Source organism: Miniopterus natalensis, chromosome 10, assembly GCF_054644295.1.
Source record: "Miniopterus natalensis isolate mMinNat1 chromosome 10, mMinNat1.hap1, whole genome shotgun sequence".
Lineage (NCBI taxonomy): Eukaryota > Metazoa > Chordata > Mammalia > Chiroptera > Miniopteridae > Miniopterus > Miniopterus natalensis.
Window position 1 is genome coordinate 44179095 of NC_142090.1, and position 27689 is coordinate 44206783.

Below are 27689 nucleotides of genomic sequence, written 5' to 3' on the forward strand. Positions count from 1 at the left end.
TGGCCAGAGCAGTGAAATTACTGATTTAAAGGGAGTGTGATATTCTAGATTTTATGTTTTTGATAGCAAAGCCTAATTGCCCCAGAGAAAGGTGGTACCTATCATCTTTATTCTGCTTCCCCAGAATTCTCCCAAGTATGTGTTATAACTTTTTAAAAAATAATTTGCTAATTTGAAGGTCAAAGAAAAAGGCATATCATTCATTTCTATTGCATTATATGATGTGAAATTTTTGAATATTTGGAGTGAAGGTATTTATTCTCTTCTTGGTCAGCCACCAGGTGTCACACTTTATCACAATGCTAATCTGTCTTCAGACCTTTGCTGCCTTTATCATCTCCTGTTGACTTAGTAAGAAACTGCATTAGACCTAAATGTTGGCCTTTGGAAAGCACATAGCACTTATCTCACGGATGCAGGCTACACCCTTAGTTTGCTTAATGAATATGTGGGGCTGGGCAGATTGGCCTTTCCCGTGAGAACTGTTGAACAGGATAAACCCACTCTACCATGCAAGGATTTTCATTATTGCTGAATCGGTCAATCCTGAGGATAAGCTGCATTTCTTTTCAGATTCATGAAACTCTCCAAAGTCACCTAGTAATTTTAACAGGATCTCAAGCAGAAACCCCCTCATTCAGAATGACTTGTTTGTTTTCCTGCCTCTCCCTGCCAGTCTCCTTTCTGAGCCGGAGCCAGTATTTCCCTGGCTTTGTTAATAAAGGCTTTTTGTGCAACATGCTGCTTAAGTTGGTGTTTAAAAGTGAGATTGTTATTCCCAAATTATTCACAGAATCTGCTATGAATTTACAACCAAAAAGTTTGATTCAGGGTCATCAAAATTAAAACTGAATAGTTTTGTGAAGATACAGTCAACTCCATTTCATCTGTTCTCCGGGAACAGCCACACCAGCAAGAACTGAGTGTACCTCTTGCTTTCTGCTATGCCAGTGGGATTCAGAAACACGTCTGTTGTATATTCAAGAACAGACAATAGAATACGATTCATTCAAAAAAAGAAATGAAGTACTGATACATACTCCAACATGGATGAATCTTAAAAACATTATGTCAAGTAAAAGAAGTCAGACACAAAAGGACACCTGTTATATGATTATATTCTTATGAAATGTCCAAAATAGAGAAATCTATAGAGACAGAAAGTAGATTAGCGGTTGCCAGGGGCTGTGGGAGAGGGAATGGGATTAATAACTACAGGGTTTCTTTTGGGGGTGATGGAAATATGCTAGAATTAGATAGTGGTGACAGTTGCACAGCCATGTGAATATGCTAGAAACCACTGAATTGTGCACTTTATAATAGTTAAAATGAAAATTTTTATGTTAATTTTGTCTCAACTTTTAAAAAAAGAACAGCATTGTTCGGCACGTCCATGGCTATTAGGGAGCAGTCTCCAGAATGTCTCCAGAGCTGCCAAGTTGCTGCCTGTGTGATTCCTTTTTGCCTCCTGACTCTTATATATTCTGTTTGTTTCTATAGAAGTAGTTATTCACCAGAGAGGGTTATGTTCTCCTAGGTATGCCTCACTGTCTTCATCCTGATCCTCTACTTTCTGGTTTCTTTGGGATATAGTTCCTGGATTAATTTATGCCCTGTGGTTCTACCGTTGTTCTGAAGTCGAGGACCTGGTGCCTCAGATTGGACAGAATTGAGGGCAGAGAGGGAGGGTAATAAAGTATGAGTTTCATCCATTTCCTAACTTCCCTGGCTAGCTTTTTTCATTTTATGTAGGGTGTCCCCAAAAATGCATACACACTTTAACAGCTGATAACTCACCTGATTTTCACTCCTTTTCAGGTTTAACTGATTTGAAATAGTGCATGAAGCCAGACTAAGTTTTGAACAAAGAAAATTTATCCTACAGTGCCACTAGATTTTTTTTTTATGGGGATACATAAAAGATAAAGTTTACAGTACAGAACTGGCAACAGTTGACAAATTGAGTGTACACAAATACTGAACAAAATGATTTTTTAAAAAATTTATCTTCATTGTTGAAAGTATTACAAATGTCTCCCTTTTCCCTCCATTGATCCCCTCACCATGCACCCCTCCCCCCAGGCCTTCACCACACTATTGTCTGTGTCCATGGGTTATGCATATGTGCATATAAGTTTTTAGGTTCATCTCTCCCCACCCACCCACCCTGCCTTCCCTCTGAGATTCGTCAGTCTGTTCCATGCTTCTATGTCTCTGGATCTATTTTTGAACAAAATGATTCTTGATGTTTGTGATTCCATTGCTTCCCATTATCAGCAGTGCCTGGACCAGAATGGTCATCAGTTAGAAAACAGACATTAACAAAAAAAAATTATTCATTTCTGTAGATTCTTTTAAATTTTGAAAATAAACTCTATGTTAGTAAACACTGATTTTATAATCATTCAAAGTGTGTATACATTTGGGGGAGACAGCCCGTATTAATGAGGCAGTGACAGATTTTTTCCTCAAGAAATTTGGTCAGGCTGCTTCTGCACATGTTGAACCAGGAAATAAATAGGCCAGTAGGTAATGCATTAAGGAATTGAGTATCTTAGGAAGTATGGGGAAATTTTCAGCAAAGAAACAAGAATTCTGAGAGAAAATTGCAAGCTGGATTTATATAGGTAAATTTTAAACAATTTGTTTGCCCTGGCCAGTGTGGTTCAGTTAGTTGGGTGTCATCCTGTGTACTGAAATGTTGCCAGAAAGGTTTACTGGTTGGATTCCCAGTGAGGGCACACGCCCAGGCTGTGGGCTCGATCCCCGGTAGGGGGCTTGCAGGAGGTAGCCAGTCAGTGTTTTGCTCTCACATCGATGTTTCTCTCTCTTTCCCTCTCCCTTCTCCTCTCTCTAAATATCAATAAAAATATATATTTAAAAAACAATACATTTAACTCAGTAACAGCATATTTTTAACTAGGGAGTAAGATAAAATTTTCCCCCATTAATCTTTCCTGTAATTTTGGGACTTCAGAGTCTTACACCTCAGGGGCTGTTTCTATGACTAGCCACTTGGTTCTTTAGACCAAGCACTCTAGGGCAGAACTCAGCCTTTCACGGAGGTCCAGTGCCCAGGATCCACAGCCCAACCCTCCCCACTCTTGTATTTCCAGGCAAAGCTGGACCATGGCTCCTCATAGCCTGAGCCAGCAGGAATGAGCTCAAGGACCAACGCTGAGAAGCACTGACAGAGTTTAGAGTAGTGAAGAGAGAAGTGTATTCTTCAACAGAGTGAGGCACAAATACCCATTTGTCTAGTAGTTCTCAGAGTAGATGTCTTTTCAGAGGAAATGTGAATTTAGAAAAAGTTAAAAAGCACTTTCTTATACACAGTGATGTGCTATGCAACATGATTTGTAATGAAAAAATTTTTTAAATGACCCAAATTGGAGAATCTTAAATAAAATGAATGGTCAAATAAATACAGTAAACCGTCAATTTAATAAATTTCAGATTCAATGGACAAAATTTTGGGTCTGTATGTCATATGTGAAAATTAACACCCTATTAATTTTTAAATTCTTTTAACCAAGATTTGCTTACAGTTAAGTTTATTTTTTGTTATTTTTAAGAAATTTTAGTGAATAGGCCATATGTTGGAAAAAATGCTGTAATAATTTCACCAACATATATCTACAGCTATAGTCTACATATTTAAACCCAAGAGTCACCACTCGTAAACATTATTTGTAAATGATTAGCACATGACCACACCACTTTTGTGCGCAGTAACTGGTTTCAGTTCTTGAGTGGCATGACTTTCTGCAGCAGTTTTAACACTGCCGACTGATGTTTCAGTGTGCCTCAAGCCACACCCCAGCCATGTGCATTTGTTTACTCCTGGTGACTGGTGAATGCACGCATTTACTAGACCTATTCAGTATAAATTTAAAATTACAGTAATACATAACTGTACTAATACATAATATAGAAAACTTTTCTGTGAAATTAAACTTTTCAGACATACTTAATTTTAATTACACAAACAAGTCTACATAAGTAAAAACAGGTTAACTTATTTGTTAATTTTTTAACATACGCATTCAGAAAACTTACTTTATTATATAATGGACTTTCACTTTTAACAGACACCCCCTTGCCGAAATTAGTCCATTATATGGAGGTTTTACTGTAAGTAAATTCCAGTTGAGGAATTATTTTTTACTATATTAGATTATTTCTAATTAAAAAACACACAAACCTCTTTACTAAGGTAACTAGAGTTAAGATGAATACTGGCATAACAAAATATAAAAATATTTTGCCTGGCTGGAGTGGCTCAGTTGGTTGAGCGTCGTCCTATGCATGGAAAGGTTGCCAGTTCAGTTTCTGGTTGGGGCATGTGTGGAAGGCAACCAATCAATGTTTTTCTCTCACATCGATGTCTGTCTGTCTGTCTCTCCTTTCCTCTCTCTTCCTTCCTCTCTCTAAGCATGTCCTCAAGTGAGAATTTAAAAAAATAAAACAAAAATTTTTTAACATGACAAAATACAAAAATCTCAGTTGAAAAGCTAATGTCTTATTTAATGGTGAAATACTAGAAGCATTTTGTTTAGAGCCAGGAACGAAATTAATGAAGATGACCAAACTTATTATCACTATTTATTCTTTTTCTAGACATACTATAATGCAAACAAAATTGAGAAATAAGTGGTGTAAAAATTGAAAGGGATGTGGCCATATTGTGGTTTTGTCAGTGACGTGATCATTTCTACTCAAGGGATTGATGATTAAGAAGTATACAAGATAAGAAAGATTAATGTACAAAAATCAATATGCAGACAATAGACAGGAATTATCATGGAAAAAAGAAATCTATTACACAGAAAAGGGTAAAAAAAAAAAATACCTAGAAACAAACATTTTTAAAAGTCTACTGTCTCTATGAAAAGTTTAAAATGCTACTGAGAAACGTAAGACTTGAGTAAATGAATGATATAACTTGTTCTCGGATACATGTCTTTTTTTTTTTTAAAGATTTTTTTCTATTGAATTTGAAAGAGAGGAAAGGAGAGGGAGAGAGAACCATCTATCAGCTACCTCCTGCATGCCCCTTACTGGGGATTGAACCATAGCCCAGGCATGTGCCCTGACAGGGAATCAAACTGAACCTTTTGGTGCATGGGACCACACCCAATCAACTAAACCACACTGGCCAGGGCCATATGTCTTTTCTTATTGAATAAATGTGTAAATTTATGTTGATACTAATAAAAATACCAGTAGAATGTTTTGTTTTGTTTTGTTTTGTTTTTATCTAATCAAACTGATCATAAAGTTAATGTGGGAAAGTTAAGGTGTGAAACCAGCCATAAAAATTTTGGAAAAAGTGACTAATTAGGAGGATTAGCTTCAGTATGTATTAAAGCACATTACTGAAATATATGCTTTAGCAGTTAAAGCAATTTGATACTGGCACAGAAGTAGGTAGAATAATTAGACCGAGATACATCCACAGATTTAGTATGTATTCAAAGTAGCATTTAAAATCAGCAGGTTTGATTTGTTGAGTTTAGTGAATGGGGTTGAGATAACTGAGTAGCCATCTGAAAAGAAAATAATTAAATTGGCTCTTTACCTCAGTTTACCATTCTAAATAAATTCTAGGTAGATCAAAAATTTAAACATAAAAACACAGCTGTATTGAGGCCTGCGCAGGTCCTAACCTATCCGTGGTTTGGGGTTGCTATCTGCCTCATAAAGCAAAGTAGAGTGTTTGTCATCTGGGAAGACAAAGTTGTCTTTTCCACTGATAAAACCTTCTACATAGTTGGTTTTGGCATCTTCCAGGATGGGAGGGCAGAGACTGAGGCCTCATGAGTCTGGGTTTTCAGTTGAGGTAGAGAGGAGACAGTGGTTATAATCAGAAAGTCCAGAGTGGGGTATAGTTATCTTCAGAATGGGTCACTGTTAACCCCACCTTGGATTCATGACAGTTATAGGTGTGGATTCCTTAACAATACAGTAATAATAATGTAGTTTCTAAAATAATAATGTAGTTTCTATTCTTTTAAATGTGGCTTCAAAGGCATGAACAATAGCAGAAAGACGTGAACAGATCACAAAACTTTCCATGTATCTTTAAAATCTTGATACCTGAGATTAACCCTAGGGATTTCTTCCTCATACTGTGGCCACAGCTCCCATCCCAATTCAGAAAACCCATACTGCCACATGTTGGCTTAGAATGGGCTGCAAAGGCCTATTGTGGGCAAGGCACAGAAGTCTTATGGGGATGGTAGAGGAGGTATGTGTCCAGTGGGCCTGGTTTGGAGTTGACAAAAATGTTCAGGCTTCTTTCCAAGTTCTTTCACACGATCTCTGGACCCCTGAACAGATGGTTCTCAACCCTATCAGATCCAACACTCTCCTTTTCTAAGGCAAATTCTAGAACTCCCCCCTTTAATAACCTGAAATGAAGTTCATAGATCATGTAAGCTACCTAAACCCATCTTAAATGTTATATAAAAGGGGAGAAATAAAAGGAAGGTGTTTTGCTAAAACAATTCTTAAAATACAACTAAATGAACAAATCAATGTAACATTTTATACATCTCTGCTGAGTGGAAAAGTGGCAACACTTTGTCAGATAATGACAAAACCTGTTAAAAAGCAGCAGCAAGCACAGTATTGTTACACACACATATATATGTAGATCTATAAATATAATGTAAATATGTATTTTTTGTAGCTAGGTCCTGGGGGCAGTATTTATACTTCACAACATACCTTTAAAAAAGAACAAAAGGCAAAAAGATATATATGATGCTGTTAATTTAGAATGCAGATCCAGCTGGGCCAGCACAGCTCAGTTGTTAGAGTGTCAGCCCACGCACCAAAAGGTTGTGGGTTTGATTCTCAGTCAAGGGCACGTACTTCGGTTGCAGGTTTGATCCCCCGCCCCAGTCTGGGGCACATGCGGAGGCAACCAATCGATGTGTCTTTCTCACATCCCTGTTTCTCTCTCCTCTCTCTCTCTGCCTCCCTCGACCCCTTCCACTTTCTCTAAAAAATCAATGGATGCCCGACCAGTGTGGTTCAGTGGTTGACTGTTGACCCGTGAACCTGGAAGTCACAGTTAGATTCCCAGTGAGGGCACATGCCCAGGTTTTAGGCTCAATCCCCATTAGGGGTCGTGTAAGAGGTAGCCAGTTGATGATTCTCTCTCATCATTGATGTTTTTCTCCCTTACTCTCTCTGAAGTCAATAAAAACGTATTAGGAAAGCATTCTTGAAGGGAGAAACAAGATGGCAGCATAGATTAAAACTGTACCCTCCGCCTCCCACAACCACATCAAAATTACAACTAAAATACAGAACAACCATCACTTAGAACCTCCTGAAATCTAGCTGAACAGAAGCCCTACAACCAGGGAACTGAAGAAGCAACGAGACCAGTAGGAGGGGCGGAGACACGGGCGGATCGGGGCTGAATCCGGGAGACGCGGCCGCGGGCCCACACCCGTTGCCCCAGTTTAAACCCAGGAGGGACATCTCCATGGTGGAGTTTCCCAGACGAGTGAGGGGTCCCAGCTCCACATCAGGCTCCCAGCCCAGGGCTCCAGTACCAGGAAGAGAAATCCTCACAACCTGGGGCTGTGAAAACCAGGGGGGACTGTCGCTGTAGGAGTCCCAAGCAGCTCTTCTTAAAGGGCCTGCACGCGGACTCAGACGCGCTCCCTGTGAGCTCCAGCACTGGGCAGCAACTTGAAAGGAACCTAACCTGGGACATTTGGGGAGGAACTAACTTGCCTGAAATTGCGGCGAGAGGTGGAGGGGCAGCTTTCTCCCAGGGAGAAGAGCTGGCAGAGGCCATTGCTCCTTTGGTGAGTGCTCCCTACACAGAGCCAGCAGGCAGGCGCCATATTTGAATCTCCAGCACCTGACTCACACCTTTGGCTCCACCCCGTGATTCCCGGAGGCCCCACCCCTCCCTACTTGCAAGCTCATCCAAGCCATTTCCAGTGGCTTTTCTATGCAAGTGGCCTCTCGAGCCTCATGCTTAGGACTTTCCTAAAATCTCTCAAACAAGCAGCAGCGTGCCCCATACGGCTTGATAAGTGGTACCAGGCCTGGCACTAGTGGCAGCCTGCATTGGTTCATAGCTTGGCCTCTCCTGGACACCTCCAAGCCCAGCACAAGTACCAGCCAACTACGGTTTGCTATGTAGCTCATGTTGGGTGGCCCTGGGCAAGGCACTGGCAGAGGCTGACTTTGCACCTCCCAGGAGGCCCCAGAGACAGTGCACCTAGTGGTCAAACTTGACCACCCTGGATTACAACCCTACCACATCCACGAGTGACAAACTCACAGGGCACACTTGGTGAACACCAAGGCTCCACTGAAGTAATTCCTGCTCCATAGGAGTGTCTCCAGCAAAGCAGCTCTTTGGCTGTAGTTGCAGCTGGTCCTCACAGCTGATTGGCCTGGGGGTCAGTTCCTCCCAGTGACGCCAACAGCAATCAAGGCTCAACTACAATAGGACAGTGCACACAGCACACACAGGGCAGCACCTAGAAGGCCCAGCTCAGGCGACTGGGGTGGATGAGCCACTGGGCCCTACAGGACACCTATTACACAAAGCCACTCTACCAATTCCAGGAGACATAGCAGCTCTACCTAATACAGAGAAACAAATACCTGGAAGCAGCCAAAATGTGGAGGCAAAGAAACATGTCACAAAGGAAAGAACAGAAGAAATCTCTAGAAGAGGAACTAAATGAAATAGAACCAAGCAAGCTACTAGATACAGAGTTCAGAATTACTGTTATAAGGATCCTCAAGGATATTAGTAAGACTATTAAGAAAACAAGTGAGACCATTGATGACTTAATAAAGTACCAGCCAGAAATGAAGGCTACACGAACTGAAAGGCAGAATAATTTACGGGGAATCAGCAGTAGAATAGAGGACGGTGAGAATCAAATCAGCAATTTGGAACATGAAGAAGCAAAAAACACCCAGCCAGAAGAGCAAAAAGAAAAAAGAATCCAGAAATATGAAGATAGTATAAGGAGTCTCTGGGAGAACTTCAAGTGGCCCAACATGCGTACTGGGATGCCAGAAGGAGTAGAAAGAGCAATCGAAAACCTACTTGAAAAAATAATTGCAGAAAACTTCCCCTGCCTGGTGAAAGAAATAGACTTACAAGTCCAGGAAGCACAGAGGGTCCCAAACAAGAGGAACCCAAAGAGGCTCACAGCAAGGCACATCATAATTAAAATGCCAAAGGTTAAAGACAGAGAGAATCTTAAAAGGAGCAAGAGAAAAGCAATTAGTTACCTACAAGGGAGCACTCATGACTGTCAGCTGATTTCTCAACAGAAATTTTGCAGGCCAGAAGGTAGTGGCAAGAAATATTCAAAGTGATGAGAAACAAGGACCTACAACCAAGATTACTCTACCCAGCAAAGCTATCATTTAGAATTGAAGGTCAGATAAAGAGCTTCTCAGACAAGGAAAAGCTAAAGGAGTTTATCACCACCAGACCAGTACTACATGAAATGTTGAAGGGTCTTCTTTAAGAAGAAGCTAATGAACAAAAGAATCTGAGGAACTAAATAGACCCAGAGACATTGGTGCATGCAGCTGACGATCATATTTCAGAGGAAAGAGGGAAGAGGGGTAGAGGGTGGGAAGAGATTAACCAAAGAAGTTATAGGCATATATGCATAACCCATGGACACAGACAATAACAGGGTGAAGGCATGGGGAGGGGGTGGGAGCGAGGGGGAGGGGGTCAATGGGGGGGGAATGGGACACCTGTAATACTTTCAAAAATAAAGATAAATTTTAAAAACATTTTAAAAAAATCAGTGGAACCTGGCTAGTGTTGCTCAGTGGTCAAGTGTTGACTCATGCACCAAGAGGTCATGGGTTTGATTTCTGGTCAGGGCACATGCCCAGTTTGCAGGTTTGGTCCCCGGCAGGGCGTGTGCAGGAGGCAGCTAGTTGATCTTGATGTTTCTCTCTCATTGATGTTTCTATCTCTCCCTCTCCCTTCCTCTCTCTCTAAAATCAATTTTTAAAAAATCAATGGAAAAAAATAACCTTGGGTGAGGATTAACAAAAAATTAAAAAAAAATTTTTTTAAATGCACAGCCAAAGCTACTAAGAGCAATTGACACAGTTGCTGATTTGTGAAAAACACTTTCCCTCTTCTTAAGCCTCTTGGTTGCTTAGAATGAGGAAACTCCATTTAAAACAGGGCAAGAGTAGGAAATCTTCCTGAGTCAACATGACCCACTCCCACTCCCACTCCTTTCTAAATGAGCCACTTTTGGCATCAGAAGTTGATTGGGGAGAATGAAACAGAAGGTCCCAGTTAAAGCCCCTGGAACGACAGTGCTCAGAGTTCTTTTATTTGTTGCTGCAACCAATATAAATTAGTGAAAGAGCAGTAGTGAAAATTAGTGTCTTAGTGAATGCTGGGAGGCCATCACTGCTCTAAGTGAGGCCTGATAAATAGTGCGTCAGCACTCTAAGCCAAAAGGAAACAAAAATAAAAGTACCCTTTTTACTATAAACAACATCTGTAAAAGTATTCTACATATTCTTGGGATAATGATTTAAAAAGTAATCTCTGACTAGGGATTAGGATTTAGGATACCCTTTCTACATGTACTTTAAATCCCAGGGCTATTTTTAAAAGATTCCTGAATTTAACTGAAATTTTACTATATAGTCCTTATTTACAGAAGAAGGCCAACTAAGGAATGGTAGATCCAGAAAAACACTCCTTTACACACAGGCAGCATTTATCCTGGGGTAGCAGAACAGCTGGATGAAAGACAGATAGGGGGAACAGAATAGTCACACATTTTGAAAATATCACCCCACAGATTACTAATTAAAGACAAAGGGAAAGAAGGGAAAGGTACTCTTATAGTGGAATAACCTAGCAAATACCATCCTAACCCAATGATTTATTACCACCACTGATGGACAGACTGAATTGTTGCCTTTAGCTGTGGTACACTGAAAAGGCCACAGTTTCACCTAACTAATATTCCTACCAAAATGTTTACTTGAATCCATTATGAGGAAACAGCCAGACAAATCCAAAGGGAAAGCCATTGTGTAAAACAGCTGGCCTGAATTCCACAAGTTAGATATCAACATAAAAACAAAGGCTACACAGATCCAGGTATTAGCTTAATGAAGACTAAATAGATACTACAGCTGTGATATGTGGCTCTTGATTAGATCCTGAGTTTAAGAAGCTTTAAAAAATGTAAATGGTGGTATTGGGGAAATTGGATGAGTTTGGTATGAGCTGCATATTAGTAGTGTTGGTTCATCTTTGGCTTTCTGAGTGCCACCACTGTGGTTCAGCAGGGGGCTCTGCTTGCTCTGAGGAGACACACACTGGAGCCACTTGGGGCTAATTTTACATTTGTGTGTGTATGTATGTGTGTGTATGTATGTGTGTGTAATGTGTGGTTGTTCATGGGAGGGTTAAAGTAAATCTGGGAAAATGTTAACAATTGGTTAATCTGGGTGAAAGGTATAAGGTTCATTAAAGTGTTGCCAATTTACTTCAGTTTTGAGGGTTTTTTAAACAAAGTTGGGGGAAATTTTCTAAAGTGTAAAATACAGAGTAACTTCATAAAATGGGGGAGATAATATTTACAACTAGGTGGTAAAGGGTATGTCTCCTTAATATATGACAATAGTGAGAAAAATATTAACAATCTAATAGAAAAATGGGTAACAGGATGAACGGGCAGTGCAGTCAACATATGAAGAAATATTTAACCTTACTCACAATAAGGAGCATGCAAATAAAAGCAAGTAAAATATTATTTTTAACTTACCAGACTGGCAGAGCTCAAAAACATTTGCTATACAGTGGAACCTCAGTTCTCAAACTTAATTCGTTCCAGAAGGCTATTCGAGAAGCAATTTGTTCAAAAACCAAATCATTTTTTCCCCCATTAGAAATAATGTAAATTGAATTAATCTCTTCTAGGCCCCCAAATGATTTTCTGTTTTAATTTTTCTTATATTCTGTACATGTCTAATGTACTGTTTAATCTGTAAACAAACAACTTTCTGAAATTTATTGAACCACCACAGAATAGCATTAAACAAATCATCTTCAGCACTTGTTCCAGGGGTGTGTTTTAGGAAGTTAGCATGCAGCATCTTCGCTTTTTCGCAGCATTGCCTCTGAAATGCTGTCACTGGCTAACTGCTTTTTATTTATCTAAATCAACAACAGTTTTTCTACCTCTTCAGCTGCCTGTAATCGTTGTTTCTTTCACACCCTTAGCAACATTAGCACTCCTGATGGCCTCTTTATATTTTATAATTGTGCTAATCATCCAGCACTCCAGCAACAAAAGAAGAACTCAAAAATATCCACAGCATAATTGCCTGAAATGTTAACAAGGGGAAGTTTAGTTGTAAACTGACTCCTACTGGCTCATTCTCTGTTTTGTGGCCTGAGATACTTTTTGTCATGCTGAAAGGGATTGTCAAGTCAAGAACTGAAGTTTTGTTCCACAACCCAGACATTTTTTCCATGAACAACTTGGTTGAGAACTGAATTGTTCGAGATGGGGGCCGGTCAAGGACCAAGGTTTGGCTGTACTCTCTGTTAGGAGATACAGGGATGAGGCAGTAGGCACATATATATTAATGGTGTGAGTGTAAATTGCTATAACCTTTTTGGAAGACAAAAGGGTTAAAATTTGAAATCCAGGTTTTCTGCTTCTAGGGATTTACCCAAATATATACCTATATAGTTGCATAAAGTATATATAAAGATATATACTATAGGATTGTTTGTAAAATAAACTATTTTTATCCTCACCCGAGGATGTTTAGTGAATTTTTTTTTGAGAGAGAGGAAGTGGCGGGGGGGGGGGGGGGGTGGAGAAACATCTGTGTAAGAAAGAAACATTGATTGGTTGCCTCTCATACACACCATGATCAGGGATCAAACTCACAACCTTTTGGTGTACGGGACGATGCTCCAACCAACTGAGCCACATGGCCAAGGTAAATAAAATGTTGGTAGCAATTTAAATATCCACCAAAGGAGATGGGTCAGATATTCATCCTGTGCAACTGTGCAAAGAGTGAGTCAGCTTCAGAAGTACTGTATGGACAAGGCAAATCTCAAATACCCATTTTTAAGTGAAAAAAGCTAGATGCTAAACAATTTATAATGTAACAAAATTTATTTTTTAAAATGGAGGATCTGTGTGCTAAGTACATGGTTGTGTTCATTTTGTGAAAATCCATCCAGCAGAACACTTACGGTTTGTATACTTTTCTGTATGTGTATCATATATGTTAAAAGCTTACCAGAAACTCCCAAAAAGGGTAGATACAGTTGGTACACATGCTTATTTATATCTGGAAGGATGTATAAAAACTGTTAACATTGGCTGCTAGTGGGGAGAGGTGTTGGGGGATCGAGATAAGACAAAGGCTTTTCAGTACTGGAATCATTTTCTACGTATATTACTACAAGAGAAGTTATTTTTCATGAAAATTTTATAATACCATGTACTTTTTTAGTTTTGAGAATTTTTGTAAGAGCTTATTTGAGCCAAACTGAGGACATATGCCAGGGAGCAATATCTCAAATGCCCCAGAAAAATAAATTTGGCAGTGTTGTTTGTTTTTTTTCTTAATCAGCTTATTATTTATTTTTAAATCATGTTTTAATTTTTCAATTACAGTTGACATACATTATTCTTATATTAGTTTCAGGTGTTCACCCCAGTGATTAGTCATTATATAACTTACTAAGTGATTATCCCAATAAATCTCACATCCATCTGAGACCATACATATTTATTACAGTATTATTGACTATATTCCCTGTGCTCTACTTTTCATACCCATAACTGTTCTGTAACCAATTTGTACTTCTTAATCCCTTTACCTTTTTTACTCATCCCCCAACCCCCTCCCAACTGGCAACCATTAAAATGTTCTCTGTATCTGCAAGTCTGTTTCTGTTCTGCTTGTGGGGTTTTTTTTGTGTTTTTTATATTCAGTTGTTGATAGATATGTATTTATTCCATTTTATTGTTCATATTTTTCATCTCTTTTTTTCTTCTTCTTAAAGACCCATCAACATTTCATGTAGTACTGGTTTAGTGGTGATGAACTCCTTTAGCTTTTTCTTGTCTGGGAAGCTCTTTTTCTGTCCTTCAGTTCTACATGATAGCTTTACAGGGTAGTGTAATCTTGGTTGTAGGTGCTTGAATCACTTTGAATATTTCTTGCCACTACCTTCTGGCCTGCAAAGTTTCTGTTGAGAAATCAGCAGACGGTCATGGGAGCTCCCTTGTATGTGACTAACTGCTTTTCTCTTGCTGCTTTTAAGATTTTTTCTTTGTCTTTAATCCTTGGCATTTTAACCTTTAAAAGATGGCGTTTAAATTCCTGTAGTGGGGTCTCCCGGCCGGAGCTTTTTTGGGCATTTAAATTCAGCTCTGCAGGCATTTACTTTTTTGCCTCTATCTTATCTATTTTTTGAGTTAGTTATGAAAAGTAAAAACATTTATAAAGAAAATGTATTGTTTATTGTTAAAGTTATTTTTTATTCGGCCAGCAGGACCCACTCCTTGTCGGGAACTAAAGTTCCCTTTCGTCCGATAAAGGTTAATTATGATGTTTCCTGATGTGGGCCTCTTTGGGTTCATCTTGTTTTCAGACTCTGTGCTTCCTGGACTTCTAAGTCTATTTCCTTCACCAAGTTAGGGAAGTTTTCTGTAATTATTTTTTCAAATAGGTTTTCAATTTCTTGCTCTCTTTCTTCTCCTTCAGGCATCCCCATGATGCAAATATTTGCATGCTTGAAGTTGTCCCAGAGGCTTCTTACTTTCCTCATTTTCTTTTTTTTGGATTCTTTTTTTTTTTCTTCCTGTTCTGATTGGGTGTTTTTTGCTTCCTTTTATTCCAGATCACTGATTTGATTCTTGGCTTCATCTACTCTTGATTTCCCTGTAAATTAATATTCATTTCAGTTAATATATCCTTCATTTCTGACTGGTCTTTTTTTATGCTGTTGAAGTTTTCACTAAGTTCATTGAACAAACATCCTTATAACCAGTGTTTTGAACTCTGCATCTAGTTGATTGCTTGTCTCCATTTTGCTTAGTTCTTTCTCTGGAATTTTGTTCTTTTCTTTCATTTAGGCCATGTTTCTTTGTTTCCTAATTTTGGCAGCTTCTTTGTGTTTGTTTCTGTGTATTAGGTAGAGCTGCTCTGTCTCCCAGGCTTGGTAAAGTGGCCTTGTGTAGTAGGTGTTCTGTAGGGTCCAGTGGCACAGCCTTCCCAACACCCCACCCCAGGTACTTGAGATGCCCCCCCCACCCCTGTGTGAGCAGTGTACACCCTGCTTTTGTGGTTGAGCCTTGATTACTGTTGGCACCTCAGTGAGAGGGATTTATCCCCAGACTAATCAGCTGCAAACACTGGCTGCAACCACTAGCCTCCAGCCACCATGGAGGATCAGCTGTGCAGGGGCCCACCCCTCAGAGGAGGACTTACTTCAGCAGGTCTCTCGTGTCCCACTGAGTCTACCCCTTGAGCGTGTCACTTGTGGAAGTGGCTTGGTGGTGATGCTTCTATGTGGTCTGAAGCTGTCCACTGGATGTGCTGCCTCTAGGGCCTCCTGGGAGGTCCAGGCGAAGGTCATCCACTGAATGTGCCCTGCCTGGGGCCACCCAGCATAAGCTACAAAGCAATCTGTGAATGGCTTATACTTGTGCTGGACTTGGAGGTGTCCAGGAGAAGCCAAGCTGTGAACCAAGGCCAGCTGTTGCTAGTGCCAGGCCTGAGGCCACTTTGTGAGAAGGCACAGGGCATACTGAGGCCAGATGCAGCTTGCTTGAGATATTTTAGGAAAATCTGAAGCATGAGCCAAGACATACCATTTCTAAGACAAGCCACTGGAAACAGTTTGGGTGGACCTAAAAGTTGAGTGGAATGGGGTGTCAGGAAATCAACAGGGCGGGGCAAACAGTGTGAACCAGGTTGATGGGCCCTGTGGGCGGAGGGTTCATCAAAGGAACAATGGCGTCTGCCAGCACTTCTGTTTGGGAGGAAGCTGCCTCTCCAGCTCTTACCCTGATCCCAGGTAATTCAGTTCCTCCCTGTGTGTCTCTGGTGTCTTTCATGCTTCTACCCCAGTGCTAGAGCTCAGAGGGAGTGAGTCCAAGGATGTCCACGCAAGAGCCCTTTAAGAGGAACTGCCTGGGACTCTAGCAGCCCTCTGTCTTCCTCAGTCTCACTCTGCTGGTTTTTACAGCCATAAGTTATGAGGGCTTTTCTTCCCAGCACTGAGACCCCTCCTCCTCAGGGGGTACCTCAAAGCTGAGATATCCCTCCTGATTTTTATCTGCCCATTTTCATCTCACCAGTTTTTCTTTTTAAACTGATTTTTAGAAAGAGGAAGGGAGAAGGGGACAGAGAGAGAAAGAGGAAGAGAGAGAGAGAGAGAGAGAGAGAGAGAGAGAGAGAGAGAGAGAGAGAGAGAGAAGAATGATTGGCTGCCTCCTGCATGCAACTCAGGCATGTGCTCTGACCAGGAATTGAACTGGCAACCATTTGATGCATGAGACAACACTCAACCAGCTGAGCCAGTCTTGATGTAGCTTCTTTAATTCTCTAGTTGTAGAGTTTCCATTCAACCAGATTTCAGGAGGTTCTGAATGATGGTGGCTCTGTAGTTTAGTTGTAATTTTGATGTCATTGTGGGAGGAGGCAAGGACCATGTTTACCTTTGCCACTATCTTGACCAGAAGTCTTTAATACCATTTAAATGATGTTTTGTGTTTAAGAAAAAAGAGTGGGAGGAAATTCAAAGTTAGATGTTAGATTTTTTCAGGTGATGAAACTGTAATATTTTTCTGATACATGAAAATATATAGCTCTTTTTTATTTTATTTATTTTAAATATATCTTTATTGATTTCAGAGAGAGGGAGGGAGAGAGAGAGAGAATTGAAACATCAATAATGAGAGAGTCGTCATTAATCAGCTGCCTCCTGCACACTCCCAACTGGGGATAGAGCCCACAACCCGCGCATGTGCCCTGACTAGGAATTGAACCTCGATCTCCTAGATCCTGGGTAGATGCTCAACCACTGAGCCATGCCTGGCCGGGCTATAGCTCTTTTTTAAGTGCTTATTAATAGTCCTGATAGTTGTATGGGATTACTCTTTGCTGTTGTCCCCTTTCTCATCACACCCCCTTCACAAAAAGTAGAAAATTTCATAGATATTGTCCCGTTGCTCATTAGTATATGAATAACATGCATCTTTAAGAATATAAACATAGCCCGAACTACATGATTCCAGTAGCACCAGGTATCATTATGTTGAAGGCACAATCCAGAGGGAAATGAAAAGTTTGTCCACTGTGCCAGCTGTGGTGCCTTTGTTTCCTGCACCCATAGCTTGGTATAGCCTCGTTTCACCCGGGCGATATTGAACGATCCTCTCTCTGCTCTTTTTTTTAGAATAACTGCACAAAGACTTGCCCACTTGAACAAGTGCTTGATGAATTTTAAGCTAGGGAATTTCAGCTATCAGAAAAACCCTCTGAAATTGGGAGAGCTACAAGGAAATCACTTCACTGTTGTTCTCAGGTAAAGAACTCTGGGTTGGGTGCAGACCAGAGAGGGTCTTGCCAGGTGACCTCAAGGCTGTACAGAACAGTTATTAATCCAGGTGAGCTGGTACTAGCAGGGATGGCAGCAAGGGAAGACAGAGTGGGGCTTCATAGGACTGGGAGAGCAGATACTACTGGAGTATTTGTACTGACACCCCTGCCCCTCTAAAAACTCAGCACCACCTTTGGGAAGACACCATCTTCTTAAATACTGTGTTAAAAGCGCATTGTTCCACTCAAGTGCAATACCTAGAATAGGCAAATCATAGACCCAGAAAGTAGAAGAGATGTAAGCTGGGACAGGGGTACAGGGGAAGATGGGGAATTAGTGTTTTATGGGTGTGGAGTTTCAGTTTGGGAAGATGAAAAAGTTCTGGATACTGTTGAAGGTTGCACAAGATTATGAATGTACTTAATACCACTATATTGCATGCTTTAAAATGGCTAAAATGGTCAGCTTAATGTTATGTATATTTTACCACAATTTCAAAAAAGAAATATCTAAATCCTCAGGAAGGAGAAAGCTTCAGAGAACAAGAGGAAGGCATGGAAACCAATCCACATATTTTATGATGTGCATCCCTGACTGTGTTTGACTGTAAATTTTTTTCTCTGAATAATTTGCACCTCTATAGAAATATAACAGGAACTGATGACCAAGTACAACAAGCCATGAATTCTCTCAAGGAGATTGGCTTTATTAACTACTACGGAATGCAAAGATTTGGAACTACAGCTGTCCCCACATACCAAGTTGGAAGGTTTGTATTTAATTTCTTAACTCTTTTCTAAAAGAGTCACAAAAAAGATCTCCTCATGTCTGGGCCATATTATCCAGTGTGTTATCTTTTGGGATAACCAACTGATCCACAGCCTCCTCCTAATTTGTATTCTGTTTTGAAATGATACATGCACAAGGTAAAATAATAAATCAGAGTTTAAAAGGATATAACCTGAAGTAAGGTAAGTTTTTCTCCCACCCCTGAGTGCCCATCTAGGGATTCTGTTTTTATTTTATTTTCACAAGTAAATCTTGACTCAGTAAGTGACCTAACAGTAAGCATGTGGGTAACTCAGACCTGAGGAGCCTGACAGAGATGACACAGTTTCTGACCTCTGTTAATAAGTGCTTCCTAGTTTATTAAATGGGTATCTGCCTTTCCCCCACCCTTTAGAAAAGTGCTGTTGGCTGTAATTAGTGAAGTAAAGTTTAAGAACTCTGACTCACTTTTAGTTAATAGGAAATCCCTCTAGGGTAAGCTAGGGTGGGAATCCCATCAATAAATACTTGGGTTCATAAACCTACTTATGCTGTACTGCTGTCCAGCAGAGAATAAGTTACATAAAGTAATTATTCACATGGGAGTTAGAATTGTGGAAGTTATGAATTGGAAGTGACATGAGAGGTTATTTAGATTATGCTCTTCCTTGTGTTTCAAACCCTTCATTTTAGTGAAGATGAAATTTAGGCCTAGGGAGATCTGCAGAGCTCACTAGTTGGCCCGCTGTAGTCTTGGGAATGAAGGATTTTTCTTGACTTCCACCAGCTGACTACATGAAGTTGCATTTTTTATGTTTAAAAGCACAAAATGGTAAAAATCTATCATGTAGTATTTCTTCTAGGTCTTTGAGGCAGTGTTGTGAAGGTTAAAGCTCAGGCAGTAAAGTCAGACTTCAGTTCTGAGCCTCAGATTACTCATCTGTAAATGGAGATTTTTACCTCACAGCCGGTTAAAATGAAGTCAGATGCTGTCTATGCAGCAACTGTTTCTATGCTTGAATATAGTAAGTGCTCAATAAGTGGAAAGTAATATTTTAAAATTAAAGCATACTAATGAGAGAAAAAATTGTCAAGAAGAAAGCTTATAGTAACTAATAATCAAATAATTAGATAATGTTTTCAATCTTGCTAATGGTCAGGGGGAGTTGATAAAGATAGTGAAAATGCTAATTGTGTTGTGGCACAGAATATCTAAAGGGAGGCTACATTAACTTCTGACTTGGCACTAATTTGGCAGAACAGCATGGTACCCTGTAAATTTGCACTCCAAAGATAATGTAACATAGTTAATGAAAGTGAGATCAGATTTATCCAGGAACAAAAATTGCATAGCATGCCCAAAGCATACGGTCCGTTCAGAATACCAAACCAACAATTTCCACAACCTAAGAATATTTTCTAGTTTCAGAGCAGTCCACTGTTACCACCATAAGACCTCCTAAGGAAAAAACAAGCCTTCAGTTTATAGTTTAATGGTGACAGAATGACTTGTATCCAAAATACTTAAAGAACTCTTACAACTCAAAAAACAAAAAAGACAAATAACCCAGTCTAAAAACAGGCAAAGGATCTGAATAGACATTTCTCCGAAGGACGTAGACTAATAGCCAATAAGCACACAAAAAATGCTCTACCTAATTAGGAAATCACTAATCATTAGGGAAAAGCAATTCAAAACCACAATGAGAGCACACCATATATACATTATAATGGCTATAATAAAAAAGACAGATAATAACAAGTGTTGGCGAGGATGTGGGGAAATTGGAACCCTCATGCACTGCTGGTGGAAATGTACATTGGTACAGCCATTTTGGGAAACAGTCTGGGTGTTCTCCAAAAGGTTAAATGTAGAGTTAGCATATGACCCACCTATTGCATTCCTAGATATATACTCAAGAATATTGAAAATATGTCCACACAGAAATTTACACTAATGTTCATAGCAGCCAAAAAAGTTGGAACAATCCAGATTGTTCATAAAATGATAAAGTTTTTTTCCATACAATGGAATATCATTCAACAATAAAAGAAAATGAAGTACTAGTACATGCTACAGTATGGATGAACCTTGAAAACATCATGCTAAGTGGCAGCAGTCAGTCACAAAAGGCAACATATTGGATGATTCATTTATATGAAACATCCAGAATAGGCAAATGCATAAGGGAGCCAGAGGTAATGTAGAGGGGACTGCTGATGGGCTTTTGGGGATGATAAAAATGTTCTAACATTGAATTGTGATGTTGCACAATTCTGAGTCTACTAAAGCCATTGAATTATACACTTAAATGGGTGAATTACATGGTATATGAATTATACCTCAATGAAGATGTTTAAAAGGAAATGGGATTAACTCTTGCATATATATGGTCAATGATTTTCAACAAGGATGACAAGACCATTCAGTGGGGAAAGGTCAGTCTTTTCAATAAATAATTTTGGGGAAACTGAATATGCACATTTTTTTAACAAAATGAAGGTGGACCCATGCCTTTCACCATATACAAAAATTAATTCAAAATGGATCCAAGACCTAAATTTAAGAGCTACAAATACAAAATTAGAAAAAAATTTAAGGGGAAAACTTCATAACATTTGATTTGCCAATGATATAGCACCAAAAGCACAGCCATCAAAAGAAAAAAAACAGAAATTGGACTTCATCAAAATTAAAAATATTTGTGCATAGACAAATGCTCACACCCAGCTCGAGGTGGTGATGACAGCAGCAGCAGTGGGGAACTCAGATGCAGACACCTCTGTGTAAGACCCAGTGGGGACTGCTGGGAAGGCTAGGACAAGGATGTCGAGGATAACTGGGATAATGATGATGATGAAAAAAGAGGAAAGCAGAAGTAAAAATTTCAGGAAAGAAAAAGAGGTTAGAAGAACCTAAAGTGCTAACCTAACACAAAAAGAAAATTAGCAGATGAACTGCCACTAAAGAAATTACAGGAAGAATGGGACATTGAATTGGCAAAAGAAACTTTTGATGTTACTAATACAGTTTATGGAATAAATATGAACCTGTCTTCAAGAGATGACTTCAGAGTTTGGAAAGTTACTAACAGATAAAATGACACAATATGAAAAGTCACTATATTATGCCAGTTCTTTTGGAAGCCTTCAAGATTTGTGTATTTCATTGGACATTGAGGAAAGAAGAAAGGTGTAGTTCCTGGAGGGGGATTAAAGGCTACAATGAAAGATTATCTGGCAGATTTTGGTGGTTTAGATGAAGGATATGTACAAGACTGAAGATTACATGTGACATTTTCTCTTCTCCCAGTGTCTTCTTTCTGTTGCCCACAATCCCTTCAACACATAGCACAACTTCCTTTCCGTTCAGTTCTGCCAAATGCTATAGTCAGGAGTGTAGTATCTTGTGTGCTGCTTATTTAACTCCTTGACACTTAGGTGCTAATGTGCAAATGAAGGAACTTGGATCTTGCTGCCAAAGGGTTAAAATTGGGAGCTTCAGTTGCTATTAAATCATAGTTTTAAAAAAGCAAACCTAGTGTTGTCATTGTTGCTCTCTGATTCTATAGCAATAGTCACTAAATTGGAAACAAAGGTTGCAACATGACAAAAAAATTTTGTAGTATTTACCAGCACCAGTAATGTAGCCTTAACCCATACCTTCACGAACTACTTCATAACTTATCAAGGAAAGCAGTTTGCAGCAAGGTCAAGTGGTGTGCACCTAGTATTAAAATTGCTTTGTCTTAAAATTGAGCATTAGGATATTAAAAATGCATTGTGAAGAAGATTGCTTATCTCAGTGAAGATACAGCAGCTATAAAGCACTAGTTTGAAACTTAAAAATTAAATAGTCCTGGCCTGTGTGGCTCTGTTGGGCATCATCCCTGTGCACTGTGTCCAAGGGATTGCTAGTTTGATTTCCAGTCAGGGCATGTGCCTGGGTTTCGGGCTCGATTCCCAGTTGGGATCATGCAAGAGGCAGCCAATCAATGTTGCACTCTTGCATTGATGTTTCTCTCTCCCTCTCTCTCTAAAATCAATTTTTTAAAAATGTTTTAAAAATAAAATAAAAATAAGGACTGCTTTAAATATAAAAAAAGACGGCCCCCCCAAATTTAAATGACCAAAACCCTCCAACTTTGAAACTGAAGAAGGTAAACCTCTCCATTACTACATTATAAGTTGTGGAATCTCTTGAATGCAGACTGTCTAGTTTATCAGATTATTCTACACATGGCATGCTTCAGATGGGGGAGGGAACTCTACCTGTTTTATTTGCCTGACTTAAGTGCCTGAAAAACAAGTCTCCTTTGTTCTCCTAGGCTGCAATGGAACAACTTTAAACAGGGTTTTGGCATTTTCTTCCTTTATAAAACATGTTTAGCAAGCCGCACCAGTTAACTACAGTTTGGTAAATTGTTGTGTTAACAATGATCATATCTGCAATGTTTTATAAAGGAAGTAACTTAATAAAATCACTATTGTAAGGAAAATAAATAAATAATAAAATAATAACATTTGTGCACAAAGGATACTGTCAACACAATGAAAAAGCATCCCACATTATAGGAGAAAATATTGCACATATCATATCTGATTAGGGATTAATATCCAATATATAAAAAGAATTTCTACATCTCAACTAAAAATGAAACACAAACAACCTGGTTAAAAAACAAATCACAAAGAACTTATGCACCCCTATGTTCATAGCAGTACAATTTACAATAGCTAAGATCTGGAAACAGCCCAAGTGCCCATTAGTAGATGAGTGGATGAAAAAGCTGTGGCACATTTACACCATGGAATACTATGCAGCTTAAAAGAGAAGGGTCTTTTATCATTTGGGACAGCATGGAGGGAACTGGAAAGTATTATGCTAAGTGAAATAAGCCAGTCAGAGAAAGACAAGTACCACATGATCTCACTCATATGTGGAATATAATAAACAAAATAAACTGATGAACAAAATGTATCCAGAGACCTAGAAGCGTGGAACAGACTGAGGGATCTCAGAGGGAAGGTGGGGATGAGGGAATGGTTGGGGAGAGATTAATCAAAGAACTTATATAAGCATAACCCATGGACACAGACATTGGTCATTGGTCTGGGGAAGGCCTGGGGGTGGGGTGGATATGGGGTAGAGGGGATCAATGGGGGGTAAAAAGGGGACATCTGTAATATTTTCAACAATAAAGATTTTTAAAAAAGGCCAAAGAACTTGAATAGAACTTCTTCCAAAGAAGATATAAAAATGACTAATAAGCACATGGAAAGATGCTCTGCATCACTAATTATTAGAAAAATGCAAATTAAAATCACAGTGAGATACTACTTTATGCCCATTAGGATGACTGTTATCAAAAAACAAAACAAAATAACAAGTGTTGGTAAAGATGTGGAGAAATTGGAACCCTTGTGCCTTGCTGGTGGAAATAAATGATACAGCCACTGTGATAAATGATATGGGCATTCCTCAAAAATTAAACATAGAATTACCATTTCAGCAATTCCATTTCTGGGTAAATGCCCCAAAGCAGTAAAAGCAAAAACTCAGCAGATGTTTATACACCCATGTTTATAAGAACATTATTCACAATAGCCAGAAGGTGGAAGTAACCAAGTTTCCATTAACAGATGAATGGATAAACAATGGAATATCATTCAGCCTTAAAAAGGAAGAAAATTTTGACACATGAATAAACCTTGAAGACTTTTATGCTAAGTGAAATAAGCCAGTCAAAAAGAACAAGTATAATTCCTCTTTTATGAAGTTCCTAGTGTAGTCAAATTCATAGACAAAGTAGCATGGTGCCTTCCATGTGCTGGAGTAGGGGGAAATGGTGAGTTTTTGTTTAATGTGTATGGAGTTTTAGTTTCAGATAATTAAAAAGTTCTAGAGGCAGATGGTCCTAATGGTTACACCCCAGTGGAGTGTACTTAATGCCACAGAACAATACATTTAAAATTGGCTAAAATGATACAATTATATGTATTTTACACAATTAAAAAAAAAAAAAGGTGAAAGAAGGAACGATAACATAGAAGGAAAAAAACATCTTTATGTATAATGAGCCAGATAGGATGGCCTATTGTAAACCAAACATATACATACCTAATAAGGCAATGTAAACTAAACCTTAACATGAATGGTAGCATCTTAAAGATGTTGAGAGTCCTGTAGTATATTATACAAGGTCTTGGAAAACTTTTTCTTTAAAGGACTAGATAGTAAATATGTTAAGCTTTGTGGCCCATAGAGTATTTGTAGCAGCTACAGTAAGTTCTCATGTAATATCAGTAGTTTCTTGGAAACTGTGATTTTATTTTTTATTTTTTTAATCTTTATTGTTGAAAGTATTACAGGTGTCCCATTTTTCCCCCCCAATTAACCCCCTCCACCTCATTCCCACCCCCTCCCCAGGCCTTCACCCCATTATTGATTGTGTCCATGGGTTATTCATATATGCATATAACTTCTTTGGTTAATCTCTTCCCACCCTCTACCCCCCTTCCCTCTTTCCTCTGAAATATGATCGTCTGTTGCATGCGTCAATGTCTCTGGATCTGTTTAGTTCCTTAGATTCTTTTGTTCATTAGCTTCTTCTTAAATTATTCTTCATTTCAATTCCTGTAGCCTTCATTTCAAATTGGTCCTTTATTATGTCGATTTTCTCAGTTATTTTTGTTATACTCTTATTATTCTGAACTCTATATCTGTTAGCTTGCTTGGATCTATTTAGTTCCTTTTCTAGAGATTTCTTCTGTTCTTTCCTTTGTGACATGTTTCTTTGCCTCCACATTTTGGCTGCTTCCAGGTATTTGTTTCTCTGTATTAGGTAGAGCTGCTATGTCTCCTGGAATTTGTAGAGTGGCTTTGTATAGTAGGTGTCCTGTAGGGTCCCGTGGCTCAGCCTCCCCAGTCATGTGAGCTGGGCCTTCTAGGAGCTCCCCTGTGTTAGCTGTGTTCACTGTCCTGTTGTAGTTGAGCCTTGGTTGCTGTTGGCGTCACTGGGAGGAACTGACCCCCAGACCAATCAGCTGTGAGGACCAGCTGCAACTACAGCCAAAGAGCTGCTTTGCTGGAGACACTCCTATGGAGCAGGAATTACTTCAGTGGAGCTTTGGTGTTCACCAAGTGTACCCCTTGAGTGTGTCACTAGTGGATGTGGTAGGGTTGTAATACAGCATGGTCAAGTCTGACCACCAGGTGCACTGTCTCTGGGGCCTCCTGGGAGGTGCAAAGTCAGCCTCTGCCAGTGCCTTGCCCAGGGCCACCCAACATGAGCTACACAGCAAACCATAGTTGGCTGGTACTTGTGCTGGGCTTGGAGGTGTCCAGGAGAGGCCAAGCTATGAACCAATGCAGGCTGCCACTAGTGCCAGGCCTGGGGCCTCTTATCAAGCTGTATGGGGCATGCTGCTGCTTGTTTGAGAGATTTTAGGAAAGTCCTAAGCATGAGGCTCGAGAGGCCACTTGCACAGAAAAGCCACTAGAAATGGCTTGAATGAGCTTGCAGGTAGGAAGGGGCAGGGCCTCTGGGAATCATGGGGTGGAGCCAAAGGTGTGAGTCAGGTGCTGGTGGTTCAAATATGGTGCCTGCCTGCTGGCTGTGTGGGGAGGACTCGCCAAAGGAGCAGTGGCCTTTGTCAGCTCTTCTGCCTGGGAGGAAGCTGCCCCTCCACCTCTTGCCCTGATTTCAGGCAGATTAGTTCCTCTCCAAGTGTTCCAGGTCCTTTCAAGCTGCTGCCGGGTGCTGGGGATCAGAGGGAACCCGTCTGAGTGAGTCCATGCCCGGGCTCTTGAAGAGGAGCTGCTGGGACTCCCGCACCCTCGGAGACCCTGAGCGACAGTCCCCGCTGGTTTCACAGCGCGAAGTTGTGGGGACGTCTCTTCCTGGCCCTGGAGCCCTGGGCTGGGGGCCCGATGTGGGGCTGGGACCCCTAACTCCTCCAGGAAACCCCCACCGCCGAGAATCCCTCCTGGGTTTAAACCGCGGCACTGGGTGTGGGCCCGCAGCCGGGTCTCTGAGATTCAGCCCCGATCCGCCCGCGTCTCCGCCCCTCCTACCGGTCTCGGTGCTCCTTCAGTTCCCTGGTTGTAGGGCTTCTGTTCATCCACATTTCAGGAGGCTCTGAGTGATGGTGGCTCTGTATTTTAGTTGTAGTTTTGATGTGGTTGCGGGAGGCGGCGGGTGCAGCTGCACCTGCGCCACCTCTTGTTTCTCTGGTTTGTGTCTTAAATGAAATGATGTCTAATGAAACTAATTTGACCAAAGGCTAATTGGTATAAAATGTTCCTACAGCATATTTCTAGTCACAAAAACACCAAAATTCTAAATAAAGACCCAAAACAATTGTAATATGAAACATTGAAATCAATGTGAGCTATATATACATTTAAGAAAAATGAAAGCAAATCAGATAATGATTTTCCAGTCTGCTTATTTCAGTTTAGGGTCCAGGGTGGCTGGAGTATCTCACAGCAGCTCAGGCACCAAGCGGGCACCCACTGTGGATAGGATGCCCTTTCATCACTGGGTACAGCCACACCCACACTCACCCTGGACAATGTAGAAATGCCAAGTAATCCAATGTGCACACCTTGGGATGTGGGAGGAAACTGGAAGACCAAGAGAAAACCCATGTAGATATGGAGCAGGACATGCCAACTCCACACAGACAGTGAAATGAAATGTTGTTTGGAGACCTGCTATACTCAGCTCTGCTGTTGCAGTGCAAAAGCATCCATACACATTATGTAAATATATGAACACAGCTGTTTTCCAATAAACTATTTACAAAATGAAGTGGCTAGCTAGATAACAAAGCTTTTTGAACATAGAAGTCTTTTTCCATGATATCTGGCAGACCAGTGGCTAGTCCTGAGTTCATACTGTACTCTTTTTGGAAGTGTTGCTGAAGACCTAGCCAGCTAAATAATGTGTCACCGAGGAGTGCATTTAAAGATGGATCTACCATGGCTTGTTTCAGGACTTCAAGGATAGCCATCAATAGGAAATCTATTAATGGAATTTGTTGCTGTATTAGTAGATTTAAAATCCATATGATCTCATCGTAGATACTAAACAGGATGTCATACAATTTAATATACAAAGTATCCCATATAGATGAACTTAAGTGTGAAAAATAAAAATTAAATGGAAAAAACAAAAATTAATAGGGATTCTGTATTCTTTTGTTAGTGAAGGCCTTACTAAGGATGACTCCAAAACTAGAAATGTTTCCTGAAAAAAATTTTCAGGCATAATACACCAAA

At 39.9% G+C, this 27689-nt stretch overlaps 1 protein-coding gene and 1 pseudogene across 3 annotated transcripts in view; both read left to right on the top strand.

Annotated features, from left to right (window-relative positions):
• Window positions 1-27689, top strand: part of PUS7 (pseudouridine synthase 7) — a 73856-nt gene that overhangs the window by 30907 nt on the left and 15260 nt on the right. For all 3 annotated transcript variants that reach the window (XM_087821101.1, XM_016204757.2, XM_016204755.2), the window contains 2 exons: window positions 17492-17620; window positions 18279-18404. In XM_087821101.1, coding sequence (XP_087677227.1) covers window positions 17492-17620; window positions 18279-18404 — 255 coding nt within the window. The remainder of the gene's footprint in view (window positions 1-17491; window positions 17621-18278; window positions 18405-27689) is intronic.
• Window positions 21147-21877, top strand: LOC148092247 (eukaryotic translation initiation factor 3 subunit J pseudogene; annotated as a pseudogene).